This window comes from Heloderma suspectum, chromosome 5 (genome assembly GCF_057233095.1).
Source record: "Heloderma suspectum isolate Gila_16-S chromosome 5, 16-S_ref, whole genome shotgun sequence".
NCBI classification, from domain to species: domain Eukaryota; kingdom Metazoa; phylum Chordata; class Lepidosauria; order Squamata; family Helodermatidae; genus Heloderma; species Heloderma suspectum.
Genome location: NC_139462.1, coordinates 201,258,694 through 201,283,566, shown reverse-complemented (window position 1 = coordinate 201,283,566; position 24,873 = coordinate 201,258,694). Strand labels below are relative to the sequence as shown.

Below are 24,873 nucleotides of genomic sequence, written 5' to 3'. Positions count from 1 at the left end.
TCAGCTTTCCTTTCAAAACCAAACAAACCCCCTCTCAAACCAATCGGTATAATGAGATTATATATGTTATTTGTAAGTGAAAAGATAAGGCAGCATTCATTAAATTACTTGCTTGGTTTGGGTTTGTGGTATGTATTAAATTTGTTTTTGTCAAGTGTTTCGATTATGAAAGGGAAGCTGCCTTCAGTTCTCTTTCATCAGAGCTCTTGCCTGCTGACCTGATTACCTGTACCACCACTCCATGTCTGCCTCCATACATCTGTTCTTTGACCCATTTCCCCCTTGTTGAATTTGTAGTTCTCATTCTTGCCCTCTTACTATTTGAAGAAACATTCTCCCCCCCCCAGCCCCCCTCGACGGGTGAGCTTCCCCTGGTTCGATTAATTAATAGTTCATTTGTTCCAGGCTTTCTCAGTGAGCATAGATAGTGAGTGCTAGTTGTTCCAAGAGTTTCCTCCAGATTTATAACGTTGGAGCATGTATTGATGCCAACTGGCACATGTGTGTGGAATTTGCAGTAGCCTGTTTGTTGGGACATGCAGCACATGGGTGCCTCTGTTTTGTGAGTTTATCTAGCGCAAGGGTGGAGACTTGGGGTTTGTGGAGTTACGCAGCAGAGCAGAATAGGCAAGATCTGTCCACACCAGTCAGGCACAGGTGTGTTTTTTTTGTAGTGACAAATGCCCAGAAATGGCCTGTGCAGTTTGGGAGGGATTGCTGTCACTAACACATATGCACATGCGTCTACACATGCGCGCACCCCCCCAACTTGCCAATTTAAAAATTATTTAAATTATACGTCCAGGTAATATTTTACTGAGTATTCAGGATGCTACTTGATCTCCCAAAATTCTAAGTCAAATGGTGTTTGAGTACAAGTAATCGTACCCAAGTTTTGAAAGGAAGATGAAAAACTTGGACGCTATATGCCATGATCCATTTGTGCAGGTGGGGATCCAGAGTGCCATGCATTGCATTTTTGCTTGTATGGAGGCTTTTTGGCTTTTTTCTCCTGATGGCAGCCCCCCATCTCCCCAAAAACTGCCCATGGAGTTTGGGAGCCCCGCTGGAGCGGCACTCAGTGAGGCATGGGGGGACAGCAGCCAGATGTAAAAGTCAGTCTCTCACCCCATCCTGGTAGGCTTGCAGAAGCACTTTACAAGTATGGAGGGGTTCCTCTGGATCTGGTCATTATTTTTTAATAATTTAAGGGGTGTTAAAATTGTGAAAATAAAATAGTCTGGCATGCAAAACAGACATTAATGTGGTTTTTAATAGCAGGTTTCCTGAGCTGACAGCAAAGAGCTCTCTGGTTCCATCCTCATGAAATAATATCATTTGCTTGCCTGAAAGGATGTAAACTGATTCTGCTTGCCTCTGTGGCCACTAATCTCTTGTATTCAGGTTGCAATAGCAGACTGATGGGGGATTTGCTGCCTGCATGGAAAAGGCTCAGGTAGGCAGCAAAACAATAGACAGGTGGGCAGATATGAGCACATTTTTCTAATTAGCATGGTGCCTGGCAGTGTGAGGTAACGGGGGTGGGGTACAGTTATAAAAGCATCCCATATGTCGAAGAGAAGATGGGGAAATGATTAACTACCATTGGGCTCATGGGTAGAAACACACTGTCTTTTAAATTCTGTTCTTAGCCTGAGGTGTTAACTTTCAAGCAACTTGGGATCTGTGTTAAACATACTTAGATTACTATTATTGGGTGGAGGGGTGGGGGTTCTCTAGACGGATGATACACAAAGTGAAATGGATGTATTGGTTTTATTAGAGAGGGTGTGTGTGTGTGATATAGATATAGATAGATAGTATTTTTTATAAAGTTGTATCTGAGTGTCTCTTTTTCTAAAAAGCCCTGAAAGTGTCTTTTTTCACGTGGCATACCATAGCTTGCAAATTATGGGCTGGATCCAGATTTATGCCTAATCAGCTGCACTAGTGGAAGTGGACTTGCTTTCCCCCTCCTTCCCATGGTAGCCCCTCCAGCCCCCTGAAAATGCTACACAAAGAGTCAGGAGCCCCTGTTGAGTGGCGTGAGCTGTGGTGCATGTGGGGGATCCCCAGAAATCAAGTGGAGGGACCTTCTGTGTGTGGAACCTTTCCTCCCATGGAAGGTTCCTTCCTCTTGCAGTAGGCAGATTCTGGATTGAATCCAAAGGTGCTCTGCCCTGTTCTTGAAAAGCAAGTTTAGGGGCTTCATCTGGCTGTTGTGACAGGAATATGAGAGGTAAGACAACAAGCCCATTCCTTACGATGGAGCTGCAGCCCCTAGCCATATGAAAGGAGCCAATGACCTGGTTCGCACATAACAGCAATTCCTGGGTTGTTTAACCCCGGAATTGCCATGGCCAAACAGCAGCAAGTGAGCATGCTGCCTCCCATGCACTCATTACTTCCGTTTTCAATCAACAGCCCAGGGAAAGCCCCATTCCTGGTTGCTGTTGTGAAGTCTGAACCCAGAATTCTGGGCTGTTTAGGGGTTAAACAACCCAAGGTTAACCCAGAAACAATGAGTTGTTGATCAAAGCGATGAGTGCACAGAAGGCAGCATGCTCACTCACTGCCACTCACCCCCAACAACCGATGGGTTCTCATTATGTCTGAACCAGGCCAATGTGATATATGGTTTGTTATTCATTACACTCATATTCCGTTGTCCCTCCAAGGAGTTCAGGGCAGGGTACGTGGTTCTTCTCCTCCTCACCTTGGGTTGGATCCAGGATCTGTCTTCTACAAGAGGAAGGGACCTTCTTTAAGAGGAATGGCTCCATTCACAGAAGGTCCCTCTGCCCAATTTTGGGGGATTTTCCTAACACCACACCTCACCCCATTCAGCAGGATTTCCTGACTCTCTGTGTAGCATTTTCAGGGGGTGGGAGGGGCTGCCATGGAAAGGAGCGGGAAGGAAAGTTCACTTCCGCAAGTGCAGTTGATCCAGCCCCTTCTCAAGTTATCCTCATAACCCTGTGAAGTAGATCAGGCTGGAAGAGAGTGACTGGATACCCCAGTGAGCTTCATGGGTGGATAGGCATTTGAACCAGGTCCCCTTGATGCTAATCCAACAATTCTAACCACTACAACATGCCGGCTCTAGTTAGTGTTGGGATTGGGCAGGGGGCCCAGGTGTCAGGGTGAACACTAAGCCCATAGAATCCCAGAGTAGTTCTGATTCTGAGGAAGGGCAGCTGCTCCTGGGAGAGGAGCGCGCTCATCCTTCCCAGGGCTAACAGCTGGCAGGGATTCCTCCCACTATCCTAGCATAGATAGCAGTCCCGGGAGTGAGAGAGCGCGGGAAGCAGATTTGTTGGACACACGCCGCCGACGCAGGGAGCGGCGCCAAATGGAGGTCGCGGAAAGGAGGCATAGTGCCCGGTTGGCACGCAAACAACGGTTGCACCCAGAGGATCCAAGGGAAACGGGGTGGGACTCTCCCTAGCCCATAAGTTCAGGGTCTGCCAGTGATTCTCCTTCAAACGGGGACCAACTGTTCCAACTTAGGGCATAGGTACTCTGCTGCTCATATCTAGTTGCTAACAGTAGAGTTGTTAAGTTGTAAAAGAAGAATAAAGCTTTGAAAAGAATCCCTTTGTCTGTGTCTGGACTTGGCTACTGGATTAGACTGAGAGAGGCCTCCAAGGAGCCCTTGACACCAGGTATGAATCCCTGCTCACCTGCAAAGCTCACAGAGGGCCCAGTCCTATGGGGAAAGTTGGCCGCCTCCAAACTCAGAGGTGACTGACTATCCAATGGCGGCGGGTAGAACGGGGAGGGGATCTTCACCTCTGCGCTCTGGCTGCCCCGCATTTGTGGCTAGATGGCCAATTTCAGCTGTCTAGCTGTAGTGCCTTGGAGCGGCGGGGGGGAGGCCAGACAGCACATAGGAAGCGTTGTAATGGTGTTTCCGCTGTCTCCTCCCCGCCCCCCAGGAACGCCCCCTTTTCCCCTACTCTGTGTTGCTCTTGCAAGCACAGAGCCGGGGATGAACTGCGCCACCTATGAGGCAGAGGTGGAGGGGGCGAGAGGGCTTTTTTGGGAAATGACCTTGGAGAGCAGGCTTCAAGCTCAGTTCCCAGAAAACAAAAAATCCTATGGCTGTCTAGCTGCTGTAGGATTGCACCCTGAGTGACTGTAGGCTGGACAGAGTCCCCAGGAACAGAGGCATCTCCTCCTCCAGGGACAGGGATCCACCAAATGCAATGTATTGACTGTCCACTATTTATTGGACGGTAGGACAAGCCAGCCCGTTACCAGAGGTGAGATTTACTCTGGGATATGCTCAGATTTTCAGTGAAGTAATGGCAAGCTCAGTTTCTTCTTTTTATTGCAGACAACAGAGTAGAAATAAAAGCAGTAAAGTGCCCCCCCACCCCTCAGAAACAACCTTCCAGCATCAGATAGTTGCTTCCTTGTTCTCATTGCTACTGACAAGAATTTGGCCACAACCAAAGTTACTGATGGAATTTTATCTGGCATTAGATATTTAATGTAGAGTTTGGCTGATCTACCTACATAAGTGGCCAATAAAGGGCAATCATTTGTCTCCTAGCTCCAATGTAGAAAATGCAAAGTGAGTATGTATTTCACAGATTCTAGCTCCTGCTTGTTACATGGACGGCAGGGTGGGCACCACCACCATATCTTCACTGAAGCATTTGAGCAGGTAGCACATTGAATCAGGCCAAAGGGAAAGACCTGTGATATCTAGCAAAATGCAAATTGCTCAAATATGCAGCTAACTGAAAAGGGTTCTTATAAAAAAAAATTTTTTTTTGGTGAACTGCTCCGAGAGCTTTGGCGATTGGGTGGTATAGAAATGTAATAAATGCATAATAAATAAATAAACAATACCAAAAGAGAAAGTTGCAGATGAACAAGCAAAAAGGCCTCGAAATGAACTATCCCGAAGTCTTTATTGTGCATATTGCAGGATCAAATCCTGTTTTAGGAAGGAAAGAAGATGATGGCTCAATGTAACATGCTCTTTGAGGTACACTCTCCATCCAAGAACTGTTGTAACAATCATCAGGGATAGCAGGTAACAATTAGGGAAGTTTGATAGTCTGGCGAGCTGGGTTGGAGACTTGCTCTCAGTGTCAACAGCTCTGGTCTAGGTGGACTATTGGTATTCTTCAGTAAAGACTGGATTTATGTCTTTTTTTCTAGACATCTTTTGAACTCTCTTAAACAACTCCTTATATAAATTAAATGCTTTCCCTTCCTTCCTAAACAGGTTACAATGAAAGCAAAGCAGATTAAAGATACAGTTACGTGTGCACCAGGTAAGTTTTCAGTATGCCTATATCATTTGTTTCTTAACAGTTAAGGCAAAACGAATCTGTTAAGTGATGCCGAGTGTGCAGTCATGCTTAACATTTTTTTTGCTAGATCTGATTTATAGTCCAGTAACCAGCAGGTAGGTGAACCACTACAAATAGGACAGGGGTTCACTGTGTTCTGCCCACCTGTGCTATAGACTAGGAGTGGCCAACTCCTGAAATCTGGGAGCAGATCTTTCTTGGCCAGAATTTGTAAGGACCAGGCATACATCCCCTTGCTCTGATGTCACTTGACTGCACTGACAAGCATTGGGGAAAATATTTGAAAAGGGTGAAGCTGGAAAACACATTGGGAAGCTCAGGGGAAAGGTGCTGCCTCCAGAGCTAGTGAGTGCTGTTGAAAGTGGATGGTAGTTATGCAGCTGTAATGCAGGGATGGGGAACTTATGCCTCTCCAGATACTGTTGGACTGCAGCTCCCATCATGCTTCGCCATTGGCTCTGCGGATTAGGGCTGATGGGACTTGCAGTCCATCAACATCTGAAGGGCCACACGTTCCCCAACCCTAGTGATCACTCTTTCCTAGGAGTGCAAAGCAGAGGTCAATGAAAGCTAGATGTCAGGGTGGAAACTGAGCCCATAGAGCCCCAGAGCAGTTCGGATTCTGAGGAAGAACAGCAATCTGCGGGAAAGGAGCTCGCTCATCTCTCACAAGCATAGCAGCTGGCAGAGATTCCTCCTGCCAGCATTGCTGGGAGAGATAGTGACCCTGGCAGTGGGAGAGTGGTGGAGGGGGGCTTGCTGGACGCTTGGCGCAGACGCAGGGAGTGACGCCAGATGGAGGGCGCCGAAAGGAGGCGCTCTGCTCGTTTGGCGCTAAAATGACAGTCGCGTCCCGAGGACCCAAGGGTAAGAGGAGGATCTCTCCATAGCCCATAAGTTCAGGGTCTTCCTGCGCTTCTCCTTCAAACGGGGACCAACTGCCTTACCTGGAGCTTAGGCTACTCTGCTATCTACCCCAGTGCAGTTCCTTGCTTAGTTGCTAGTATCTGTAAGAATCGTTAAGGAATAAAGGAATAAAGCCTTGGAAAGAATCCTCGTCGTCTTGTGTCTTGAGTTGGCTATTGGAGGGGACTGTAAGAGGCAGCTAGGGTGCTCCTGACACTAGAAGTAGGTGCTACAGCTGCTAACTGTACTGACGCCTTCTCCTGGAAGCTAATATCGGCAGAAAGGGGCTTCTATGCACACATGCCTTTATTAAGTGGTTATGTGAGACTTTGCCTTGAATTATCAGCAGTGTAAAGAAAGCAAGTATCTGTCATCTGTTCCAGAATATTAAAAGTTGGTTTAAAATATCTCAGGGTACCATTGATTAAGCACTGTGGCAGTGTATTCTCCTCCCTTTTCAATGGGGGCATTGGAGTTCATTCATTTAGAATGAAAGGAGACTGTACACCAGCAGTGCTTGGTAGAGGAAATGTTAACAAAGGCACCAGAATATAATGGAAGAGCTTTTAACATCATACCTAATTGATGCTATTTCTGGATTTTTTAAACCAAGTGCGACTACCATGGAAACATATAAGTAAAAAAGAAGTCCAAATTAATTGGGTTGGATCCAGACTTTGTCATACTTAGAGGAGACCCATTGGAATCAATGGAACTTGTTAGTCATGAGCCCACTTTACGTACCCATTATATTCATAAGCTCTGATTTTTGACTCCTATGTCTCAGATTTTTCTAGGGCTGATTCAAGTACTTCACACTTGAGAGTATCAGTTTTTGAAGAACAATACTGTAGGATCAGCACAGTATGCCCACCAACCTTAATTTGGCAACTCTCATTTCACGTATCATAAATCAAACTGAAAATAATGATATTTCCAACAGGTATTGTTAGGCTCTCAGAGCTGAAAATGTTGGCCCAAAACTCAAGAACCACCAAGGCCAGTGTTAACTTATCAGATCATATAATCACTCAACGGGAAGAGGAGGAGGAGGAGGAAGTAAAGTATGCTTGTGACCCAGAACCAGTAGATATGGCAGCATGTGATCAAGACACAGTGCTGAGGGAAGCCAGACACCGTAAGCGGAAGGCAATACCAAAGGCTCCTGAAACAACACTCACATTGACGAAAGAGACAACTGAGGACAAGTGTAGAGGGAAGCGCCAGAAGGACTTTGACACTGCAGAACAAGAGGAGTATAGTGATGATGAGGCCAGAAAAAGAGAGAGATGTCGCAGTTCAGAAGACTTGTGGACTCAGAATCAACAGAAGCTTCTGGAGCTAGCCTTACAGCAGTATCCAAAAGGAACGCTGGAACGCTGGGATAAGATTGCAAAATATGTTCCAGGGAAAAGTAAGGTAAGGACATGGTTTTGTGTAGGATTAAAGCACACTGGTGTTGGATGTAAGTCATAAATTAATCTTTTTTTAAAGCTAGTTAGGAAGTATATTTGTATGATACCGCTATCTTTCCTAGTGTATTTTAAATGCCAGGGCAAAGTTTAGAGCAGGGGTGGGCAACTTGTGGCCCTCCAGATGTTTTGGCCTACAAATTCCATTAGCCGTAGCCAGCCTAGCCAATGGTGAGGGATCATGGGAGTTAGGGGCATAGGAAGCTGCCTTATACTGAGTCAGAACATTGGTCCATCTAGCCTAGTATTGCCGACACTGACTGGCAGCAGCTCTCCAGCGTTTCAGACTGGATTCTTTGCTAATCTACCTGGAGATGCTGAGGATCAAACCTGGGACCTTCTACATGCCAAGCAGGGGCTCTGCCAGTGAGCTGCATTTGTCTCCCGGGTTGTAAGAGAAAACATCTGGAGGGCCAAAGTTGCCTGCCCCCAGCCTAGAGGAAAGTAGGTTTGAATTTTAAACAGGATTTGTTGCCTGCATGTGCAACTAAATACCCTTTCTTTCTCACATTTTCCACTACCTCTTTTTGTGAATGAACAATGGAAGCTAATCCAGCCAAGAGGCCTTAATGCTCAATAAGCAATATAATATTCCATGTAGATTAGAACACTAGATTAATATTGCATATATTGCAAGACAGAAAACTGAGGACATGAAACTAGAAATCCAGTAAGTGCTGGCAGCGTTCTTGGTTCATCATGTAATTTGTCCATGGCTAGGTTCTAAAAGGGGTCCGTGTTGCAAGAGGAGGTGAAGTACTTGAACAGCAGGGGGCTGCCTCCTTGGTTATGCCAGAAGTCCAGCCTGAGGAGGAGCAAATGCAATTTGGCTTTCAGCAAATGTCACTGATTTCTCTTGCATGCAAATTCCTTCTTTTCAAAAGTAGGGCTTTCTGAGGTTTGGCTTGATTCTGTACAGCATTGTTTCTAAACTGCTGGAGAGGTCCACATACTGGAATAAAAATTAATTCCTGGGATTGTGCTTTCAATCAGGAATTTGCTACATTAGAAAAATACTAAACTGTTGCTTCTTTTAGATACACAAAAAGTACCCCACGGCCATGCAGTACCTTTATTACAGAGGTGCACAACCTTTTTGGTGTCAAGGCTGTGCGTGTGCACGCACACACACACATACATGCACACTCACACTTGGGGGCACTGGGGGAGGGGGGCTGAAGCCCCTCCAACCCCATTGCTGCTTCACAATCACTATTGGTGGTAAAGCAGTGATCTGGGCTATATGTGAGGTGGGGGGGTCAGGACATTTGTGGGCTGCGCTTTTTGCAGACCTCCTTTCCTACATGAGCAAACTTACTATTTTGTTACATTTTTAGTTGGCCTGAAAAATGGTATTGCATGACTACAGATTTTGAAATTATTTTATATCTCAAACATTGTATATTCCTTGATTGCCCACAGAATTGCATGGAGAACAATTGGTATGAAGGTGTTGGTATATCTAGTGAGTTGGCAGCTATATCCAGAATTGCAGCTGCTGAAAAAAGTGACTATCAGAGATAGCAGCTAGTTCATCATGTGTGTCAACCTGTTCATTTTTCCCCATGTACTACTACTAGTATGCACATGTACACTATTACATGGAGAAGTGTGAACTGAGCCTTTAGGAAAATACTCATGTAAATTTTCAGTAAGCTGTCAGTGGGGTAGCCCATCCTATTGATTTGCAAGTATAATTTTTGACAAAAGTAAAAATATGCATTGATCTTTTAAAAGCTCACTTTCTATGCTCTCTCCCCCCGCCCCCCAATCTCTCTGCAGGAAGAATGTATGACTAGGTACAAGTTGCTGGTTGAACTCGTACAAAAGAAAAAGATGGCAAAAAGCTGAATATTTTGAAGAATTTTACTTAACTGAATGGAATATTTTAAATACCATATGCAGTAACTTGTATTTTTGTACCTCAGTATTTCATTATGTCATGTGCCTTAGTAAAAAAAAAAAAATCAATAAAATTTATGCCTTCCATTTATGGTAATAGAACTGGTATATTTTTGTACAGGAAAGGTTTTTTTGACAATTCGTGTAGGTACAATAACGAATATCTTAGGAAGTTATGTTGTTTGGTATACATATTAGTATAATATGGCATAAAAGTATAAAAGATCTTAAAATCTTTTAATTAAAGGAATGTCTAGTCTGTTTGTTCATTGGGCCAGATCACATGACGCAGCAGCCCACTGTGCATTAATTTACCCTAGAGGAGCTCTGGTGTGTGCCACCTGCCATTATGAATATGCGAACCCAGCCAGTAGGGATTATATGAGGGCTAAACAACCTGGTTCACAGGACATGACGGTCCCCACTGCTCCCCAGCCCCCCAGCCGGGGGTTGCATATTCATAATGGCAGCAGAATGCTCCACAGCTTGAGGGTAAATTAACCCATGCTGGGCTGTCATGTTGTGTGAACCAGGTCAGTCAGTTATATTGGGGGGGGGGGGGCACACCTGTAGGTGAATAAAAATATGATATACACGCACGTGTATGTATGCATTGTGACGTATAAACTTGGCCCAACATTTATGCTATTCCGGTAGGGTTTATGCAAAAGCCATAACTGAAATGAAGACTTCTGAAGAAGCAGTGTATGGTACCCTTATTTTGTGTTTGAAACCTACTTGTGCCATTTGTGTAGCAGTACTTATTTTCAAGCACCAGTTCACAGCTGTGAGAGAAAAGGATTAGGTATTTAAATATATTTCCTAAACTAAACCAAGACTGTATAGAATCCACATTTAGAATGTGTTTTAAGAATCCACCATATTTTTTAAATGTTGACAGTGCAGGCTGTACTCTAGGTAAATTAGAGATACTTATGCTCAAAGGCTTATTTTTAAAGAGTATGAAACCGACTTGCCAGGAGAAGCCCATCCCACAGTTGGAATAACGCAGTGACTCTGACACAATAGTGTACTCCTTAGGGTGGGCTGTTTACAGCCAGAAAACCAAACCAAACCAGTTCAGAGACCTGGGTATACCTTTAGCTGCCCCCAGCTGAGGCTGAATGGAAGGAGGCCAGGCCAGATCAATATACTACATTAGGAGTAGGAAACATTTTTTCCTGTGGAGGGCTACATTTCCTCAGAGGTAATCTGACAGGAGCCAGAGTACGCACAAGAGCAGCACCAGCCTAGACTCTGTTTTCAGTCATATAGGAGTGAGTGTAATTACCTTGCCACCACTGCCCCCACTTTCTCAGTCACCTAGGCCCAGTTTGTGAATAGCTGGGGTGTGGTTGGATGCACAAGCCTGTCACTCCTCCATCTAGATATGCACACAGGTGCACCAATCCAGTTATGCTACCCTCTTGATAGTGTGGATCTTACAGTATGCATGTTTTGCAAGCAAGGATCTGGTTTTCAAAAGGCACCTGGGTCTAGGGCAGGGAAAGCTGAACATTTTGGAGGGCTCTGCTCTGCTCCCTGGGTGCCTCTCACTAGGCATGGCTTGGGACTGAAAAGGGTTCAGCGATGCATCAGAGAGCCTCTTCTGTGGAGGGATGCCTTGGGCTCACAGAAGTCTTATTTCTGGTACATAAGTATGGCCTGGTTCACTGTCTGCTTGCACCATTTCAGAAGATTTAAGAATATTAGAGGCTTTGCTTACAGAACCCATATGGAAGAATAAAAAAAAGACTTTAAAATATAATCAGTACAAATGCAATTAAAGTGAAAGTTTATTGTGCTTCATACAAATTCAAGTCACGTGTATAGCTGTGGACAAGCTAACAATCTTAGCACAGAGCAGATGGTGCCACTCTGCATCTACACCCAAACTTGTCTTGAACTGCCTCATGTTGAAGGAGATCACCATTTTTCTCTAGTTAGAGAACTAAAGCTGTATTTTGCCTGTTACCACCAAGCAGTAGTATAGCTCCTTTTCCAAGGGTTGCCAGTGATAGTTGGTGCTGCTGGTAAAGAGGAGCATTCCAGGCCCTGGTGAGCGAAGATCCAGCTGCATCCTGGGCAGAGTTCCAGTGAAACCATCACCACCTGAGCTCTACGCCCAGCTTGACTCTCTGCAGCAGCTCTGAAAAATAGGCATTAAGCAAGTGCCTACCTGAAAAAAAGCACTGTTCTTTGGGTGACATAGCTTCGGAGTAGATATCTAGAGTGTGTGGTAGGTTTTAAAAAATAAAACGATATTCTAAACCTTAAAAAAATTGGCTTCCTATCTCCCAAATAATTTGATTTCCCTAATTTATGAGCCCCTTAGGGGCAGAACTATTAACACTGACAACAGGGATGGGGACTTGTGGTCACCTAGCTGTTGCTGGTTTACAACTTCGATCAGCTCTCACCATTGGCCATGCTGGCTGGGGCTGAAAGGCAGGGAGTTGGGAGTCCAAAACATCTGGAGGACCATACATATTCCCCCGCACATCTGATTTAGAAAAAAAGGCTGCCAAGCCACTCTGACGGAGGAGCACATAAATGTAAATGCAGGTTTGTTGTTCAGTCGTTAAGTCGTGTCCGACTCTTCGTGACCCCATGGACCACAGCACGCCAGGCCTTCCTGTCCTCCGCTCCCTCCCGGAGTGTGCTCAAATTCATATTCATTGCATCGGTGATGCTATCTAGCCATCTCATCCTCTGCCATCCTCTTCTCCTTTTGCCTTCAGTCTTTCCCAGCATCAGGGTCTTTTCCAGAGAGTTTTCTCTTCGCATTAGGTGGCCAAAATATTGGAGCTTCAGCTTCAGTATCTGTCCTTCCAATGAGCACTCAGGGTTGATTTCCTTTAGGATTGACTGATTTGACCTCCTTGCAGTCCAGGGGACTCGTAAGAGTCTTTTCCAGCACCACAGTTCGAAAGCATCAATTCTTCGGCGCTCAGCCTTCCTTATAGTCCAGCTCTCAAAGCCATACGTTGCTACTGGGAAAACCATAGCTTTGATTATACGAATCCTTGTCGGCAAAGTGATGTCTCTGCTTGTTACGATGCGGTCTAGGTTTGCCATAGCTTTCCTCCCAAGGAGCAAGCGTCTTAATTTCATGGCTACAGTCACCATCTGTGGTGATCTCAGAGCCCAAGAAAATAAAATCTGTCACTGCTTCCATTTCTTCCCCTTCCATATGCCAGGAAGTGATGGGGCCAGATGCCATGATCTTAGTTTTTTAATGTTGAGTTTCAAACCAGCTTTTGCACTCTCCACTTTCACCCTCAACAAGAGGCTCTTGAGATCCTCTTCGCTTTCTGCCATTAGGGTGGTATCGTCTGTGTATCTGAGGTTGTTGATAATTCTCCCGGCAATCTTAATTTCGACCTGTGATTCATCCAACCCGGCGTTTCTCATGATGTACTCAGCATATAAGTTAAATAAGCAGGGCGACAATATGCAGCCTTGTCGTACTCCTTTCCCAATTTTGAACCAATCGGTTGTTCCATATCCGGTTCTTACTGTTGCTTCTTGTCCCTCGTACAGGTTTCTCAGGAGACAGGTAAGGTGGTCTGGTGGTTGCTTAACTGTAACTGTAGTTCTACGAGTGGTCATCTGTGCATTCACACATATGGGCTCTGCGCCTGCACAGAGACTCATTCAAAAAGCTGCTATAGCCGAGGAACTTTTTGGCAGGAGCCCTCCCCCACTGTCCACTGCGCATGTCCTAGTGCATTCCCACCCATTCCCTCAGTTCCTTGAGACTGCCTAAGGTGGCCTCAGATCCAAGGGAAACGAATCCAGCCTTGGTACCAACAGCAAATCCGACATTGACACCGAAGCGGGGACGGTCATGTGAATGCACAGATGACCACTCAAAGAACTACAGTTACAGGTAAGCAACCTGCATTTCTTCTTCATGGTCTCTGTGTATCACACATATGGGCGATTAACAAGCTCACTTACCGGTGGTGGGTAGGTGTCTTATGCCAAGACTGATAACAGGACAGCTTGCCCAAACGCACAGTCTGAACGTGCTTTGACATCGAGTTTGTAGTGCTTCACAAATGTTGACGGTTTCAACCACGTCGCTGCCTTGCATAAGTCTGACAGTGGTAGGCCTTTGGTAAAACCTGTAGATGTGGCTACTCCTCGAGTGGAATGCGCTCCGATGGGAGAAGAGTGTTCCAACTGAGACAAATCATAGGCCACACCAATGGTTTGTATGATCCACGAAGCCAGTCTTCAGGAGGAAACAGGTGAGCCCTTCTTGGGACCACCATAACAAACGAAGAGGCACTGTGTAACATGGAACGGCACCGTCCTGGACTTGTAAAAAGCCAATGCCCTCCTGGCATTGTGAGCATGCAACTTTCTCTCCAGGTCAGAAGAAAGGTCTGGGAAGAAAACTGGTAACACTATGGTTTGGTTGACGTGGAAATCGGAGACCACTTTTGGCAGAAAGTCAATGTCCTGCTCAGGTCATCCTTGTCCTTGTGGAAAATCATGTAGGGATGATCCACTCTTAAGGCACAGAGTTCACTAACACGTCGAGAGGGCATGATGGCGACCAAGAAAACAACTTTCCACGAAGGAAGGCGTAGGTCTGTCATGCCCAGAGGTTCGAAGGGCTTTGAGAGAAGGGTATGCAAGACAACAGAGAGACTGCATTGAGGAACCAGAGTTCGAACTGGAGGAGCCAAGTTCGTTAGACCCAGCAGGAACTGATGAGCAGTAGGGTGAATAAAGAGGGAAAAACCTTGAACTGGCCCTCCGTAACAAGAAAGAGCTGCCAAATAAACTCTTATGGATGAAAGTTTTAAACCTTTTTGAAACTATACAGAAAAAAAAATTCTCCACCAATGCCTGAAAAGGATCAAAAGCATGAAGATCACCAAAAGTCAGAAAAGAAGACCACTTTGCAGCAAAGGACCAACGGGTAGCCAGCTTCCTAGCCGCATCCAGGATTGCCTGAACTCTGAGTGGAATTCGAGGAAAAACATTCATAGCTGAATCCTCCAAGCCATTAGCTTCCGAGTTTCAAGACCCGGGTGACGAATCTTGCCTTGGTCCCGGGAGATCACGTCTGGAACTTGCAGAAGGTGCAAGAAGCTGGACAGCCATCTGTCAGGGATGCTTTGACTTAGGTTCCTGCATTGAGCAGGGGGTTGGACTCGATGGACTTATAGGCCCCTTCCAACCCTACTATTCTATGATTCTAAGAACTGTCTCTTTGGCAGACACAGTAGGGCTGGAAACCATGGCTGCCTTGGCCACCAAGGAGCAATTAGAATGCAGTCTGTCTTGCTGTGTGCTATCTTCTGCAGCACCCTGGAGAGGAGAGGAAATGGCGGGAACAGATAAAAAAGTTCCCCTCACCACTGTATCTAGAATGCATCGCCCAAAGGCAATTGACTGATCCTCGCTCTTGTGCAGAATTGAGTGCACATTGCATTTGCTGGGGTCGTGAACAAATCTGTTGTGGGATGGCCCCAGTCTAGGAAGAGGCAATCCAGGACGCAAGCCGACACCTGCCACTCTTGAGGCGACTGATACACCCGACTTAGGGCATCTGCCAAAACACTGTCCTGTCCGGCAATGTGATGGGCACTCAAGAGGATATCCCGCTGAATTGCCCATTGGAAAATGTCCAGGGTGAAGTTTACAAGTCTGGAAGAATGCATTCCACCTTGCTTCTGGATGTGCCACAAGACAGTTGTATTGTTGGTCAGGATTTGTACATGTCAACCTTGAAGGTAAGGTTCGAAAGCTCGCATCACTTTCCAAGTTGCAAGGAACTCTAGGAAGTTTATGTGACACTTATTTTCTTTTGTAGACCAGATGCCCTGAGTTTGCAACAGACCACAGTGGGCTCCCCATCTGGAGAGAGGTGCATCTGCTGTCAGGACTTGTGTAGGAGATGGTTGGACAAAAGGCATCCCTCGGTCCAAGTTGCACGGTTGTATCCACCAAAGAAGGGACACCAACACTTTGTCTGGGATCATGAGTTGACAACGCTGAGCATCCGAGGTGGAATCGAAGTTTCGGAGCAACCCGTTCTGTGGTGGCCACTTCTGAAGCCTCGCCCATCGAACAAGTGCAACCGTAGCTGCCATGTGACCAAGTAAAACTTGAATGTGCAGGCGGTGACCCGGCAATGAAAGAAGACAGTCTCTGCAAGAGTACCCAGCTGATCCTGCCAGGTTTGAGGAAGGTAAGCATGCGCAACTGTCGAATCTAGAGTGCTCCTAACACTGGAGACGTTGAGTAGGTTCCAGAGTTAATTTTTTTCTGTTGACATAAAGGCCCAGCACACCCAGAAGGTACAGAACAATCCTGATGGTACAATAGAGATCCCCTTTGGAATCCGAGACAAGGAGCCAGTCATCCAGGTAAGGATAAACCTTGATTCCCTGCAGTCTCAGATATGCGCACACGACTGCCATACACTTTGTAAAAACTCCTGAGCGGTCACCAGACCGAAGGGTAGGACCCGAAACTGGAACATGTCGGTACCGATCATGAAGCATAGGTACTGGTGGTGGGTGTCCGTGATCGCTATATGAAAATACGCATCCTTCAGGTCTCTGGCGGCAAACCAAACATTTCGAAGAAGGGGAAGAATCGTAGCCAATGTGATCATTCTAAACCTCCTGAGATTGATGAACTTGTTTAAGTCTCCTAAGTCCATGATGGGGCGGAGGTCTCATCCCGTTTCGGTATGGTGAAATACCGAGAAAAGAAGCTGTCTTCCAGCGGGAATGGGAGGACTCTCTGAATAGCTCCTATTCGAAGCAGGGTGGATGTCTCCAGAAGGAGGACTTGTGAAGATAGAGTAACGCGAACGGTCCCTGGGGGGGAAGAATATGGACTTCTATCATGTAACCCTGAGCAATTATATCTAAAACCCAGGTGTCTGATGTTATTGCCTTCCAGGTGGGCAGGAAACGTGCCAGGACAAACCAAAAGACAGGTTGACTGGGGAGGTCGGGGGTGATAAACATCAGGAAGTCAAAGGCGATGCTTTGAAGTTGACTCAGGCTTGCCGTGACCCTGACGGAACTTTGAAGATGGAGCGGTCTGCTTTTTCTGCTGTTGGGTAGACTGAGAACATTGGTATCGGTCAAACTGTTGCTTGGGCACATATGGTTGAGGCCGGAACCACTTGCGGCTCTTGTACTTGCTATGTGGGCTGAGGGCCCAAGCTCATCTTACGGGCGGTCGTCTTTGCTTTCTGGACTGTATTGCCCCTGCAGTAGGCTTCAAACTCTTAATTTAGAGGTGCCAAAATAGTGATAAATCAGATCCAGGTTTACTTACAAGGAGATACTTTACTGAGTACATTCAGCACACAGGCGTACCCTATGGTTGGATCAGACAGCTTCTCTGAACCAAGAGCCATGGGGTAAAATGGGTTTTATACCATACATGTTAGCAGTGAGGCAGCATGACAGTAGCAAGCGCCCACTAGTGTTCATTCTCAGCATCGACTAGCAGAGCCTGGTTCTCAGCACCAAGCTTGCCACCTGCAACTTGGCATAAACGTAGCCTCACTTCCCAGGAGCACCCTGATAAGACGTGCTTGAGGCTGCCTTATCACTCTTTGACCCATCCTGGTAAATCAAGAGGCCTGTTAGGGAAGACAGCAGCCTTCTGAACCAAAGTCAGAGAGCACTATGGATCATCCATGCCCCTCTACAACTACTGATAGCTTGGTTCAGGCCTGGGGCCTTACATGGACAGAGTCCATTTGCTTGGTCTGTTTTGGAGTTGAAGAGCCCTTCGCTGTCAAAGGGTAAATCCTCTATTCAGGACCGGGCTTCAGGAGTCAAGCCCACAGACCTTAACTACACATGCCTCCTGAGAACAATGGCACCAACCATCAACTTGGTGCTACAATCCACCTCATGCCAAGAGCTATTAATTTGCTTTCTCGACAGCTTAACAGCCTCAGTGCGGAAGACCCTGGCTAGATCCTTTTGGTCCTCTGGGAGGTAGGCACAAGGGAGTCCATCTTCTCTCACAGGAATAACTGCTATCTGGCCATCATGGACTCGTAATTGGCCACACAGAGTCTGAGGGCAGCCGAAGAATATATCCTCCAACCTTGGCCCCAATCAAGTGAAGTTGAACATATCCTCCGAAGGGGAGGCTCCCTCCTGGGATCCCACTACATCATCTGGAGATGGAATGGAAGGTGGAAAAGATGAATAAGAAGAAGCAGCTGACTGATAATCATCAGCTGAGTCATGATGTGAAGCTGTTCGTGGCATGGGAGCCGCAGGCAGGATTGGTTGTGGGACCAAAGCCAGGATAGCATGAGCCGGTTTAGGTGGCTCCAATTAGCTCCTCAGCAACAAAGAGGAACGAGGTGGCACAGGTAGAGGCACAAGGAACTCATCTCTCCTGGGAGGATGAGAAACAGTTTCCAACACCCACAGAAGATACCAAGGTGAGGATGCTCCCAAATATCTGGAGCAGTCAGAGAAGTACTCTCAGTCCCAAAAACATGCCAGTCCTCAAAATGGTAAGGTCGCTGTGGAGGGCAAGACCATTCTGAACTCCTGTCCCAGTCACCATGAGGAGACCTTGACCTCTCCCTATAATGGAAGTCAAGGCGACGATCCTCATAAGGAGAATGACACAGCTCAGGATGCAACCATGCTCTCAATCCTGAGAAGGGGATGGGAGATAGTGACATTGGGCTTCCTGCCTCATTGGTGACTGACCAATCTCTGGATGGAGACATCTCTTGATCCCGAGAGACTGGGAGTGGAGGGGGAAAAACCAAGATTTCACCCTCAGACACCATGGACACCGGCTCAATGACTGGAGCAGTTGGTACTGGTGACAACACACGAATTGGTGAATCCAGCAAAGGAGGAAATGCCAGAATCTTTGGTTTGGAAGATTTTTTGGCAACCTTCTTTTTCTTCTGTTCTTTAAGGCTATTCGATCCTGACTTTAGAAACTTTGCCTTTTTCGTGATCGTTCTTGTGACCGAGGGTGCTGAGGAATGCCCCGGAGTTGGAGGATCAGCCTGTCTGACAGAACTTGTCGGGTGAGGGGACATCGACTTCGACGAAGACATAGTCTCCTTTGCCAAAGACCCAGCAGCGTTCTTTGGATCCATAGCCAATAACACTCTTCTCCACAGCTCTGCTTCAAGCCTGTCTGATCTGTCCTTTCGTGCTTGTTTAGATTGGCACAAGGAGCAGGCGTGGGTAGATAGCCTTCACTCTAACAAAAAAGGGAGAGGGAGTGAGGGTCTGTGGGGGGCAACTTACTCCCACACTTGACACACATACGAAAAGGTGTCGTTACGACAGTAAGTGACACTGCAGCTGCGGTCGACAGACAGATGAACAACGAAAGGAAATTGTGGGGAAGACAGGGAAAACAAACTGATGAAGACAGGGAAAACAAAAAAGAACAAGAAATAAGTTCTCAGCAGCAGCAGAAAAAGAAGCTGCAATTCTCTTTCCAAATAGAGGAGAGGCTCCAAACGAGACTATCCACTGTGGCGGTCAAAAGAGAACTGAGGGAACAGGTGGGAACCTGCTAGGACATGCGCAGGGGACGGTGGGGGAAGGATCCTGCCAAAATGTTCCTCAGCTATAGAAGCTTTCCAAATGAGGCTCAGCGCAGGTGCAGAGCCCATATGTGTGATGCACAGAGACCACGAAGAACAGCAACAATGATCCAGATAGTTCAAATAGACACAGTGACCTACATAGTCTAACATGGATTAAGGCCAGGGGTGCGGAACCTCTTTCAGCCTGAGGGCTGAATTCAATTTTGGAGAAGCGCTGGGGGGGGGGGGGCACATTTTTTCAGTAGGTGGGGCTGAAGACTAAATCACCTTTTAAAGTTCCTGCCAGTAACTAAGCCTTCGGAGCTCAATTTCAAGCTTTTAGAATGAGGGAAGAACTGCATGAAAGCTGGGAAACCTCCAAACAATTGGTGGTTGGGGGAAAAGGGCCATCCCCTTCCCTCCCGCCCCAACCACTGATTGCTTGAAAGTTACAATATATTGGTCCCTGTGTATATTTGAGCTATCCGGATCATCTGGGAGTAGGGAAAGTGAGCCATCTGAAGAACCCCAGAGGGCTAGATTGGCCCCTGGGCTTGAGGTTCCCCACCCCTGTCTAAGACAGGCTGTGGTACCTTTATATAGTGAAGTGGCTGGAAGTCTGCTTTACTGTGCTAAGCTATTGTACAGACACTATTTTTAACACATGAGTAAACATCAAATAGACTTCAGCAGGACCTACATCGCCATGGATTGTGGCCTGTAATAGCACACATTAAGATGTTAAGTATACAACCATTTAGACTTTCAATTTTAGCATGTCTGCACAGAGGTTATTACCAATGGGGGCAGTAACTCCTATTGTGTATATGGGCTAGCACATTCTAACTTAGTGTTGTATTACCTTATGGGAAGTAAGCTGGCATTTCTTAGTGATGGCTGGTCTGGGTTTTTACTGGGGTGTGGGGGAAGAGCGAGAAAGATGCTAATTGGAGCACTGCCCCACCTTCTGGATGATACAGCTTTACTACGGCAGCAGTTCCTGCCAAATCAGACTGTAAGAAAACTTCTGCTGGTAGCTGTAAAATAAGCCTCCTCTCGTTTACTAATATATACAGCAGTGGCATGTACTGAAACCCAACAATGATTAGCTCATTATTAAACTGGAAAAAGAGGGCTTGGAAAACCTCTGAGTCTTGTGTAAGGTTTACAACCATAAACAATATTAAACTTTATTAACCAAAGCTTTGTACATATCTTTATATAAACTTGCAATTTTACATCTAGGCAAAACAGCAACATTTTATACAAATTGTTACAGAATATTAAATGAGTGGCTTAAGTAAATTAAACCACACTGATTTACTTTAGTAAATTATCTACAAAAGTGATTTGTGACTTTTAAAAAATTCCCATGAACATATAAAAATAAATTATTCTTTACCTTTCAATTAAATCTACCATTTAGAAATATTACAAATCAAAATATCCACATTTTATGAATTCTCCACAATACAAAACAGTCACAAAACCTTATTTACAGAAATGAGGTAAGAACTGTGCAATGTTTAACCAAACGATATTGCAGAAACAATAGGTTCTTCCAATTAAGTACACAGTGAAGGTCTAAGTATACTTGAGTATTTTCCACTAATAATTCACACAAATTCAGGTTAGTGGCTATTAACCCCCAACTTCAAACTATCTTCTACTATACTGCATAGTCATACCATGAAAATCAACTATTCAAAATGAAAATATTCAAATACTTTTCACCCGTTAATATTTTATTAGAAATGAGAGATCTCTCCCCCCTCTTTTTTGGTAATTTATTAGTGGAAAGCAACCCAGGTAACAATTTGCCTGAGCTATCTACAGTGACAAACACTTCTAATAAAGGCAGATCAATGGGGAAGGCTGCTGGTGCAACGTTGAACATGCTTGCCGCTTTCACGAAAACTTGTTTAGTGCATGCCCAGCTGGATAGAGCCATTCCAACCCAACAGAGGTAAGCAACAGGCACTTGGGTTAGGTCAAACACTACCAGAACTTGAGTTGCTTTCTCATCTGGTAAAATTTATAATCTTTGAACTGATCTGTTTTTTCCAGCAATCTTAAAAAATACAATTCAAGATTAACCACCATTTGTCATTCCTTAAGAGTTCTTGTTCAAGCAAAACATCCATTAAAGTTAAGAAAAGCCTAAGTAAAAAGTTAAAACCTGGTCCTTTTCTGGAAAAACTGTATTTCTAAAACACTGATGTTTAACAAGTAACAAGAATGTTAACTTGTCATTGGCAGATACTGAAATTTTGGTTTGCTTTTTTCAAACAAGTAATGGACAGGCTGTCTGTTTATTACCACTGCAGTATGTTAAAAGGCTACTAGTTCAACAGCAGAGTTCAAAGCAATTGTCAAAACTGACAACTCTTGTATGCAAAATACGAGTTCCATGAAATCTGCAGTTCAGTTTCAGTGCAACAAAAGCAACAAGGTCAAAGCCTTACAAACATCTTCAGGTAGATTTGCTTTTCCAATGTGCAGTTTGCTCCTTGTTGCATGTAGTCATACCTGCAGAGAGAGAGAGAGAGACTGCAACTTGCAGCCTGATGAAGTGCTATCACAGCAGGATATGCAATTGTACATTTTTTGTCACAAATGTCAATTCTTTTCTGGTGCAACTGGTCCACTTTTATCATTGAGTCTCTGGAGAACAGAAGAAAACACATCATGCCAATTTACAATTGTAAGAATTGAATGGTACAATAATACATCATTTAAAATCTAATCAGAGCATTTCTGTACTGTAAAAAGTGATGCTAAAGCATCCAGAGAGCTTACTTTTTTGTTTTTGCATTTGCCAATACTTCCTAAGGCTGAGAAGCAACAGGAAAACAAACTTTCAACAGCAAAGGATACTATTTGGTCTCCATGCTGCTTACTGCTCTCCCTTCCAGCTCTGTCTATCCTCTTAGCTGGTAGGGGAGCAATCCTATGGGGATAGATGGCTGCCTCCGAACTCGGAGGCAATCACCTATCCAATGCAGGGTGGGAGGAACATGGAGGGGATCATCTCCTCCATGCTCCAGCCGCCCTGCATTTGCGGCTAGACGGCTGATTTTGGCTGTCTAGCTGCAGGATGTTGGAGCACGGGGTGGGGAGGCCGGACGACACATAGGAAGTGTCATGCTGGCACTTATGAACTCCCTGCCTTTGGGAACGCCCCCTTTTGCCCCACTTTGCACTGCTCTTCCAAGCGCAGAGACTAACTACGCCGCCTATGAGGCGGTGGGGGACAGGGTGGGGAGGCAGTTCTCTATCTAGTGGCCATAGGATTGCATCCTAAGCCTCTTTGCAAGTCCAAATGGGTGCTGAAAGCAGCATGTGTTTGTTCCCTGCTGTTGACTGAGAGGGAATTCTAAATGAATTTGAACATCCCTCACTACTTGGGGGATGGGACATCACCACCTCAGTATAGGAGCCTCTTATTCTCCTCCTGGATCCAGCCAGCTTCTGCTTTCTCAATAGTACACAAAACTGAAATATGCTAAGGATTTTGGGAAGCTACATGCACATTTCATATGAATGGCAGAGGAAGCACTGCATTCATTTTTCCTACTGTTGGAATGGAAAAGCAGCAAATTTAGGGCCAATTAAACTTTGGAGTGTAATTGTAATTGGGAATTAAAACAAACAAAAACTAAAAATGGCCTTGACTAACTACCAGTAGTACATTTCTTCAATAAATGGTAAGTTTTCACACTTCCTTCAATGAGCTTTGCGTAATGTGCAAAGCATTTAAAATATTGATTGCTTGGTAAGTGCTGATGACCGATCAAGATTTTGTTTAAGTCTGTGAACATCTCCTAGTTAAAAGCAATTAGTTGCTAAGAAAGGATCATAACTGACGTTCAAGCATGCCTTGAAGCCTCTCCCCTAATGTGAAATTCCTGACCACATATCGACATGAGTGGGCGTAGTGAAAGGGGAAAAGCACTCTGCACATGCTCACAGCCATCTTTATTATTTTGTCACATGTTCTAGAGCTTAAACAGAGAACTGAAATAGTTTCCAAAAGTAAGCTTTGGTTCAAAGGGACAACACAGCACATGCTTACCCTTAAGAACTCAAGTTTTAACAAGAAGATTTAGAACACTAGGCAGTGTCAACAAAAAGGAAAAATGGTCATATTTGCCCTATTTTAAGTGCTGATGTGGTTATTTACAGCTAAAGATAGAGGTCACCATGCTGGCTTAGTTTAACAGTACATTTTTATTAAACATGAGCATTTTAGCCTAATGACCTGATCCCAAATGCTTGTCAGGATGACAAAAAAGCAGTGCCTAAGAGTTAGATGTCAGGTATCCATGGTTGGCACAGAGCAGGACCTATTGGCATGAGGTTAAAACCAGCACTAGCACAGCAGCGCCATCAGTGCAACTCTTGCAGCACTTGCCCTTGCTCTAGCCAAGAAGGGTGGAGGAGCTGTCTAGAGGTCAAAAAGGGAAGCTCGGGCCAAGGGAAGCTCGGATCACTGCAGCGTCGTTTTCATTTTGGTGAGGGACAGCTGGAGGGCTGTACCAGGCAAGTAGAAGAACCAGCGCCACTGGGGGTTTTCTTCGCATTCCAGGGATTGGATGCCAAAGTAGCTGTGACAGTAGAAACACTCGTTTCAGTTGCACAACTGTAGCACTCTGTACAGTTGCACAACTGTAGCAGAATAAGATTCTGTCTCTCTGTTTAAACCTTTTAACATAGGCAAAGTTAACACTTGGATCAATATTCCTTGAATTCACTCCAATGTAAACTTGCATATACTTACAGTTACTTTTTGGGTTGCATTATCCCCATGAATTGTAAGGAAGGGGTTAGTTGTAGCTGTATGAAGTGGAGATGCCTGAGAGCCAGCTAGTAAGTTAGTGATTGGAATCTGCGTTGCTCCCGAAATCTGCAATTGCTGTACTTCAGGTTGGTGGTGTTGCTGCTGCACTAGTTGGTACAGAAGAGCCTGATGCTGTTCCTTGAGTACAAAAGCGGAGGAGCATTCAAGTCAGTCATTTTACAGGTGAAGGTATTTTTCATGAATGCAGAGAAATGGGTAGTCAAACACTGGTAAAAAGTGAGCTTTAGTGTTCCTCACTCATAAGGAGGTGTGTTTAAATTTTTCAGGTTGCATTTATAGTTTAGAATATAAACATGCTTGCAATAACTTTCCATTGATACAAGGAGGAAGAGCTAGAATGGTTTTCTTAGGCTAAAATAAGGCTTGGATACAGGAAAGTTGGATTAGAATTCTTGATCAACTATGAGGCTCGCTGGAGAAGTTACCATCTCACACAAGGCTATTGTAGGAAGAAAAACACAATTCCGAGTGGATGGGTGGGAAAACAACAAGACCAGAACCAAGAAAAGCAGAACACATCACCATGTGTTCACATCTGTGGACTATAAAACTAAGGGAGGGGAAAGTTGAAAGGAGGACCCAAGAGAGCCTGGCTTATTCCTGACCAATTAGGCCAAGCCAAAGATCCAAAATACAGAGTTTCTCCCCACATTTTAGTAATTTTCAGATGTTCCAAATCAAAAGCATTCATGACATAAGCTAAATTTGGGGGATGAGTCTGCTGGAGGGCTGGCCTCTTTACAGACAGCATGCTAATCCACAATAGCTAAAATAAGCCTTACTGCAGATCGTGGGTTCTCAGAGTGGCTTATTTGGGGGAAATAACCCACT

The 24,873-nt window shown here is 45.2% G+C and overlaps 2 protein-coding genes across 17 annotated transcripts in view; one reads left to right on the top strand and one right to left on the bottom strand.

Moving 5' to 3' along the window:
* The window catches only part of DNAJC1 (DnaJ heat shock protein family (Hsp40) member C1), a 120,644-nt gene extending 108,890 nt beyond the window's left edge, over nucleotides 1-11,754 (top strand). For all 6 annotated transcript variants that reach the window (XM_084859037.1, XM_084859036.1, XM_084859038.1 and 3 more), the window contains 3 exons: nucleotides 5,243-5,291; nucleotides 7,180-7,655; nucleotides 9,491-11,754. In XM_084859037.1, coding sequence (XP_084715163.1) covers nucleotides 5,243-5,291; nucleotides 7,180-7,655; nucleotides 9,491-9,559 — 594 coding nt within the window. In that variant the 3' untranslated portion in view covers nucleotides 9,560-11,754. The remainder of the gene's footprint in view (nucleotides 1-5,242; nucleotides 5,292-7,179; nucleotides 7,656-9,490) is intronic.
* Nucleotides 11,755-20,335: 8,581 nt separating this feature from the next.
* MLLT10 (MLLT10 histone lysine methyltransferase DOT1L cofactor) overlaps nucleotides 20,336-24,873 on the bottom strand; it is a 173,438-nt gene continuing 168,900 nt past the window's right edge. For all 11 annotated transcript variants that reach the window (XM_084859032.1, XM_084859028.1, XM_084859035.1 and 8 more), the window contains 2 exons: nucleotides 23,962-24,159; nucleotides 20,336-21,845 (listed from right to left, as the gene is read on the bottom strand). In XM_084859032.1, the coding sequence (XP_084715158.1) occupies nucleotides 21,801-21,845; nucleotides 23,962-24,159 (243 nt within the window). In that variant the 3' untranslated portion in view covers nucleotides 20,336-21,800. The remainder of the gene's footprint in view (nucleotides 21,846-23,961; nucleotides 24,160-24,873) is intronic.